Source organism: Bombina bombina, chromosome 2, assembly GCF_027579735.1.
Source record: "Bombina bombina isolate aBomBom1 chromosome 2, aBomBom1.pri, whole genome shotgun sequence".
Taxonomy (NCBI): Eukaryota; Metazoa; Chordata; class Amphibia; order Anura; family Bombinatoridae; genus Bombina; species Bombina bombina.
Window position 1 is genome coordinate 1,363,309,750 of NC_069500.1, and position 8,390 is coordinate 1,363,318,139.

Here is an 8,390-nt window from a genome sequence, read left to right on the forward strand (position 1 = left end):
ATGTGGCAGTCAAACCAGCACAAGAACGTGAGGAAGTTTACCGGAACTGAAAACAGTACCATTCTCTCAACGTTCAGATGGTGTGTGACCATAACATCGAAATAATCAGTGTCCGTTCTAACTTCCCTGGATCCTGCCATGATTTGTATATCTTGCGTCAGTCTGGTTTATATCGTAAGTTTGAGGATGGAGAGATGCCTGAAGGATGACTGTTAGGTAAATAAATGTATTTTTTATTAAGCTATGTAAAATAAGTGTAGTTGTATTTGAATTGTCACTTTCATTATGTTATTGAGTTTGATGATGATATATGTAACTCAATAACATACTTTATTGTCTTTAAATTTATCATCTTTATCATATTATAAATGTTAATGTTTATTTTTTTTATTTTTCATAGGGGATGCTGGTTATTTCAGTAGAGAATGGTTATTCACACCATACTATAATCCTCGAAGAAGATGTGAGTTTAAATTCAACGAGGCACACAGATCCACATGAGGAATCATTGAGAGAGCTTTTGGATTGTTAAAAATGCACTTTCGTTGTCTTGACCATTCAGGTAGTGTGATGCAGTATGCAAAAATAATTTTGGTATGCTGTATTCTTCGTAACATAGCAATAAGAAGAGGATATGAAATTGAGGATGCTAACAAAATCTCCTTTGAGTACTTTCCGGAGGTCATCTGCAACGATGCCCCAACAAGACAGGCCATTAATGCCAAAAATGATGTTGCTGAAAACTATTTTAATGATTGATTTCATGAATACAGTTTATTCGCTTGATTTATATTTTTATGTCATTAAAATGTAATTTTTTTTTTTAAATTGTGAATACAAAGTTTTCTTTTTCATCAGAGAAATTGTGAGAGTGAGCATTTCATTTTTTCTTTTTTTTAATTTTACAATTGTATGTTATAGGTAGAAACAATTATATCAATATGACGCAGGTTTCAAAAAGTTATCCATAAAGGAACTGACTGATGTTATTCAAAAAGATTATTTGAATAGATATCCTTAGATGATGACAATATCAATATACACATATTTATTTAGTTTTTGAAGGATAACATAGAACACCAGTCTTATTTTTTCTAACATAGAAATTTATGTGAATGTAATATAAAGGCTATAAATTAAAATTAGTAGCTATTATTTAAAAAAAAAAAAAAAAATAATAATCGACTTCTTTATTAGCCCATGCTGCTAATGTGTGTATATAACCATTAATAATCAATATCAATACATTTTTTAAAGATGTCACATAAACGATTGATTAATAATCAAACTTTATTTTTCATTTCAAATATACAGATTAGATAATAACTATATAAACAAAAAACTAATAACAATCTATAATTACATGACTCTCTATACTACATTACAAACTAAAAAAAAATATACTATTGATAACTATATTGAACTTAGACTAACAAATCTACTGAAAATTTAAATTACATTTAACATTAATTATTATTCACATATTTTTGTTTTCATCGGATAGAAAAAAAAACTAGACTTACAATAAATAGTACAACTTGAAAAATAATGTATGTAAATATTTGGAACATTTTACTAAAATATAATAATTTTTGTAGAAACACTAAATAACATGAGATTTAGAAGCTTTATAGATGTGACACACCCATTTAGAAAGTTGCTATGCGACCAGGAAGGATGAAGAGACTAACACCATTCACATCTGGGGGAATGATAATTCTAGTGTATGTAATGGACTGATATTTTCCAAAACGCTTAGAGGGTGTCCGAGGAGTCATTCAAGATGAAAGGGACAAAACTATATACGAAATGATACGCAGAATGTATTGTGTATCAAAAATTAAAAGGACCAGATGTCAATGTTTGAGACGCTACAGTGATATTAGACGTAGAGAACCACAATATTACCAATCCATCAGAAGCCTTCTAAGGACATGTAAGTTTATTAAATTGGTTTTAGATCAATTTTATGATGTGCGCTATTTAGATATCATTGTGCGCTTTCCTGTGTTGGTATACATGACTTTAACATGAATATATTTCTTAAAGGAATACTAATCAACTATATTTTCTTTCACGATTTCGATAGAACATGGAATTGTTATCAACTTTATAATTAAATAAGATTAAAAAAATGTCATAGTTATCTTGATATCTTTATTTAAAAAGCAGGAATGTTATGCTTTGGAGCCTAACCCATGTTTGGTTCATAAACTTGTTTAAGCTTGCTTATTGGTGGCAAAATCTAAGCCTCCAATAAGCAATTGCTATGCATGATGCTGAACCTAAAATGTGCTTGTTTTTCAAATTTACATCGCTGCTTTTAAAAACAAGAAATAGAAGTAAAAACAATAAAAAACATATTATTTTTTTAAATTATAAATTTGTTAAAAGTTTCAGCATCAATATGAACCATGAAAGAATACGGGCTCTTTGAAGGTATCTATTAACATTATTATTTATGGTTTTGTAATTTCTAATTTTTTAAGAACTTCTAAAAACTATAAACATATCTAAGATCTACAATTTCAATAAACTAAGAAACAATGATGTCTGGATGAAACTTTTACTTACAAAATTTAAATTTATATTACAACTAATTTTATTTATAAAACTATTTACAATACATTTAAAAAAATACAAAGTTAGGATTCATCCAGCATACATCAGCAATTATTAGACTTGATGATTGTTTTACACTTGTTGAATACAAATCACAATTGTACAATGTTGTTTACTATATCAAGTATGTAACTAGGCAGGTAAAAGTCAATACCGTGATATAAATGTGGGTATGACAAATATATATATATATATAGATAGATAGATAGATAAATAGATAGATAGATAGATAGATAGATAGAAAGGTAAAGCTTTACAAGAATCCTTCTGATTTAACCAGGTCAGATAATGCGTGCAGCAAGCGGCAGTCAGACTCCTTGGCCCCTGATGATGAGGATGTAGGTAAGGTTGAGACAGACCGGTAAGGCTTGCAGGAGATGGGAAGGCAAGCAGACTTAAGCAGTATGGAGAAGCAGGCTACTATGGCACCTAGAAGCTAGTGGAGAGAGAAGAGAGAAAACAGCCAAACTGTAGAGGAGGTTGAGAAGCAAGATGCTGCAGCAGCGTGCTGGGAGACTGACACAGGGAAGCCCAGCTGTAGCTGATGACGTCAGCAGCCGATCCGAGGCAGCAGTGTGATGGCTGACAGGCTACGAAGGAGGATTTGGCAGGGAAGTGGAGAAGGCGGAATCACCCTAGGAAAACCACGGAAGTCCCTTCACAGGAGTAAGGCAAAGTAGAGGCTCCAGGTAGTGCAACAAGAATGTGCTGGAAAAGCACCACAAGGTAAGGCTTGAGTAGAACGGTCCTAAGGGGCTGCGTGAGCACCAATACCGCTCACTTCCCTACCGCGATTCCAGGCTACCGCAGATCCCCTTACGCCAATTGCATATCCTATCTTTTCAATGGGATCTGCCTAACGCTGGTATTTGGAGTCTTGGGAGAAGTGAGCGGTAGACCCTCTACCGACAAGACTCCTACTGCCAAAAAAAGTCAGTAGTTAAGAGCTTTAAGGGCTAAAGCCGGAATATAAAGCTCTTAACTACTGTGCTACAAAGTACACTAACACCCATAAACTACCTATGTACCCCTAAACCGAGGCCCCCCCACATCGCCGCCACTATAATAACATTTTTTAACCCCTAATCTGCCGACCGGACACCGCCGCCACCTACATCATACCTATGAACCCCTAATCTGCTGCCCCTAACATCGCCGACCCCTATATTATATTTATTAACCCCTAATATGCCCCCCAATGTCGCCGCTACCTAACTACACTTATTAACCCCTAATCTGCCGACCGGACCTCACCGCCACTATAATAAATGTATTAACCCCTAAACCACCACACTCTCGCCTCGCAAACACTATAATAAATTGTATTAACCCCTAATCTGCCCTCCCTAACATCTCTGCCACCTACCTACAATTATTAACCCCTAATCTCCCACCCGCAACGTCGCCGCTACTATAATATATTTATTAACCCCTAAACCTAAGTCTAACCCTAACACCCCCCTAACATAAATATAATTTAAATGAAATGAAATAATATTCCTAAAAATAACTAAATTAATCCTATTTAAAACTAAATACTTACCTATAAAATAAACCCTAATATAGCTACAATATAACTAATAATTACATTGTAGCTATTTTAGGATTTATATTTATTTTACAGGCAACTTTGTATTTATTTTAACTAGGTATAATAGCTATTAAATAGTTAATAACTTTAATAGCTACCTAGTTAAAATAATTACAAAATTACCTGTAAAATAAATCCTAACCTAAGTTACAAATACACCTAAAACTACACTATCAATAAATTAATTAAATAAATTACCTATAATTACCTAAAATAAAATACAATAAAATAAACTAATCTATAATACAAAAACAAACAAACCCTAAATTACAAAAAATAAAAAAGAATTACAAGAAGTTTAAACTAATTACACCTAATCTAAGCCCCCTAATAAATAAAAAAGCCCCCCCAAATAAAAAATTCCCTACCCTATTCTAAACTACCAAAGTAATCAGCTCTTTTACCAGCCCTTAAAAGGGCTTTTTGCGGGGCATTGCCCCAAAGTAATCAGCTCTTTTACCTGAAAATAAAAATAAAATCCCCCCCAACATTACAACCCACCACCCACACAACCCCCCTTAAAAAAAACTATCGCTTACCCCCTGAAGATCTCCTTACCTTGAGTCGTCTTCACCCAGCCGAGTCGAATTCTTCATCCAAGGTGCGCAGAGGAGGCCCTTGATCCAGTAGAACTCTTCATCCAAGCAGCAAAGAAGAGGTCCTCCATCCGGTAGAAGTGTTCATCCAGGCGGCGTCTTCAATCTTCATCCATCCAGAGCGGAGCAGAGCCATCTTCAACGGAGCCGACGCTGAGCCATCCTCTTCAACCGAGGACTTCCCGACGAATGAAGGTTCCTTTAAGGGATGTCATCCAAGATTGCGTCCCTTCAATTCCGATTGGCTGATAGAATTCTATCAGCCAATCGGAATTAAGGTAGAACAAATCTGATTGGCTGATGCAATCAGCCAATCAGATTGAAGTTCAATCCGATCAGCCAATAGAATGCGAGTTCAATACAATTGGCTTATTGGATCAGCCAATTGGATTGAATTTCAATCTGATTGGCTGATTGCATCAGCCAATCAGATTTTTTCTACCTTAATTCCGATTGGCTGATAGAATTCTATCAGCCAATTGGAATTGAAGGGACGCCATCTTGGATGATGTCCCTTAAAGGAACCTTCATTCGTCGCGAAGTCGTCGGTTGAAGAGGATGGCTCCGTGTCGGCTCCATTGAAGATGGCTCCGCTCCGCTCCGGATGGATGAAGATTGAAGACGCCGCTGGGATGAACACTTCTATTGGATGGAGGACCTCTTCTTTGCCGCTTGGATGAAGACTTCTACCGGATCAAGGACCTCCTCTGCGCACCTTTGATGAAGAATACGGCTCGGCTGGGTGAAGACGACTCAAGGTAGGATGATCTTCAGGGGGTTAGCGATAGGTTTTTTTAAGGGGGGTTTGGGTGGGTTAGAGTAGGGGTATGTGGGTGGTGGGTTGTAATGTTGAGTGGGGTATTGTATTTTTATTTTCAGGTTAAAGAGCTGATTACTTTGGGGCAATGCCCCGCAAAAAGCCCTTTTAAGGGCTGGTAATAGAGCTGATTACTTTGGTTGTTTAGAATAGGGTAGGGCATTTTTTATTTTGGGGGGCTTTTTTATTTTATTAGGGGGCTTAGATTAGGTGTAATTAGTTTAAACTTCTTGTAATTCTTTTTTATTTTTTGTAATTTAGTGTTTTGTTTTTTTTGTATTATAGAATAGTTTATTTTATTAACTATTTAATAGCTATTGTACCTAGTTAAAATAAATACAAAGTTGCCTGCAAAAAATAATTTTAAATCCTAAAATAGCTACAATGTAATTATTTAGTTATATTGTAGCTATATTAGGGTTTATTTTATAGGTAAGTATTTAGTTTTAAATAGGATTAATTTAGTTATTTTTAGGAATATTATTTTGTTTCATTTAAATTATATTTATGTTAGGGGGTTATTAGGGTTAGGGTTAGACTTAAGTTTAAAGGTTTAGGGGTTAATAAATGTATTATAGTAGCGGCGACGTTGCGGGCGGGAGATTAGGGGTTAATAATTGTAAGTAGGTGGCGGCAATGTTAGGGAGGGCAGATTAGGGGTTAATACTATTTATTCTAGTGTTTGCGAGGCGGGAGTGCGGTGGTTTAGGGGTTAATACATTTATTATAGTGGCGGCGAGGTCTGGTCGGCAGATTAGGGGTTAATAAGTGTAGGTAAGGTAGCGGCGACATTGGGGGGGCAGATTAGGGGTTAATAAATATAATATAGGGGTCAGCGGTGTTAGGGGCAGCAGATTAGGGGTTCATAGGGATAATGTAGGTTGTGGCGTTGTCCGGAGCGGCAGATTAGGGGTTAATAATATAATGCAGGTGTCAGCGATAGCCTGGGCGGCAGATTAGGGGTTAATAAGTGTAAGGTTAGGGGTGTTTAGACTCGGGGTTCATGTTAGGGTGTTAGGTGCAGACTTAGAGAGTGTTTCCCCATAGGAAACAATGGGCTGCGTTAGGAGCTGAATGCTGCTTTTTTGCAGGTGTTAGGTTTTTTTTTCAGTCCAAAATGCCCCATTGTTTCCTATGGGGATATCGTGCATGAGCACGTTTTTCCAGCTTACCGCTACCGTAAGCAACGCTGGTATTGAGGGTTGAAGTGGAGCTACATTAGGCTCAACGCTCCCTTTTCTGAGCCTAACGCAGCCCCTCAGACAACTCTAAATACCAGCGTTGTTGGAAGGGTGCGTTGGGAAAAAAAAGCAGCGTTAGCTACGCGGGTCTTTACCGACAAAACTCTAAATCTAGCCGTATGTTTCCCTCTGCACTTTTAGGTTGGAGATTGATGGTTTGTTTAGCTGTGGAACAAGCAACATTTTGAATAAAGCAGCATTGGGAAGCTTGAAGCTCATATACGGCTCTTGGACATATTTCATCAAGTTCATATTCAGAACATTGTATCATCATCTGTATTTAAATATTTTAAGTAAGAATGTTTCATTTAATTGGGACATTAGAGTATTGGGCTCTCTTTTTTTGTTGTTGTTTTATTATTGAGTGAGTATCGCTCCACTTGTAATCTGGCCGTTTGTATTGTCACACAGTGACACAGTATATAGGTTTTGCTTTACTGGAGACCATTATGAAGGAAACTTTTCTGTGTACTTTAGAGAAATAAGAAATTATATTTCAAATGTTTTATAAACACAACAAAGCTCAAATCACCTAAACATTTTACAAATGGCAAAGAAATTCATTTGTACTTTAAAATCTAAACCTGTGAAATCTTTAAAGCTACATATTTTCCTGGTACAGGAAAGTAACAAATTCACTCAGATGTGTAATATTTCTTAACACAATAGACACTCACAATACAATATTCAATTTGTACTTCCTAGTGTTTTGAAAACTCAGAGCTAAAAAACAAAAGAGGAAGGTTTTTGTACAGCTCTGTATCACTGTGAGAGGTAAGCTGTAACGCTGCTGACAGTAATAATCTGCTGCATCTTCTGCTTGCACTCCGCTGATTGTGAGAGTGTAATCAGTACCAGACCCACTGCCGCTGAACCTGTCTGGGGTCCCTGTGTGTTTGTTGCTTGTATCATAGATAAGAAGCATTGGACGTTGTCCTGGATTCTGTTTGTACCAGGCTAAGTAGCCGCTAACACTACTACTGGCTTTACATGTTATGGTGACACTTTCACCAGGTGACACAGTGACATCTGCAGACTGAGTCAGCACAATTTGTCCCCAGGAACCTGAAGAATGGAAGCAAAATATTTATAGATAATTATTTGTTTATTTCTAAATTACATTTTTGTCCAAATATGTAAAATACAACAACTGAGACAAAATCAGAATCACTTACACTGAATATAGCACAACAATAGACACAGCAGGTAAGTTGGATAAAGCATCTTTGTGTTGCTGAGAGAGCTCAGATACAGACTGATGTCACCTGCACAATGTAATATGTACATCAGCTGAGACTGGGGAGGAAATGTCTGGTTATGCAAAACTGCACAATGCAAATAGTCCCACACTTCACTTGTCTGTTATAGATTTATCAATATAATGTATTGTGTATCTAGTTGTATTAACTGGGGACCCCTTCATCACTGGGTTAGTGGTTTTGTACTGTACAAATATGTTATTATTACTTTTTTAATTAGGAACACTAATGAATATTGTTTTAAGCCACACATAAATATAACAT

The 8,390-nt window shown here is 36.2% G+C and overlaps 1 gene segment (V, D, J or C); it reads right to left on the reverse strand.

Moving 5' to 3' along the window:
• Nucleotides 1-2,875: 2,875 nt before the first annotated feature.
• On the reverse strand, nucleotides 2,876-8,098 carry LOC128647551 (immunoglobulin kappa variable 3-11-like). The segment is given in 3 exon segments: nucleotides 2,876-3,058; nucleotides 7,634-7,932; nucleotides 8,043-8,098. Coding segments are annotated over 3 exon segments (531 nt in total).
• Nucleotides 8,099-8,390: the final 292 nt, after the last annotated feature.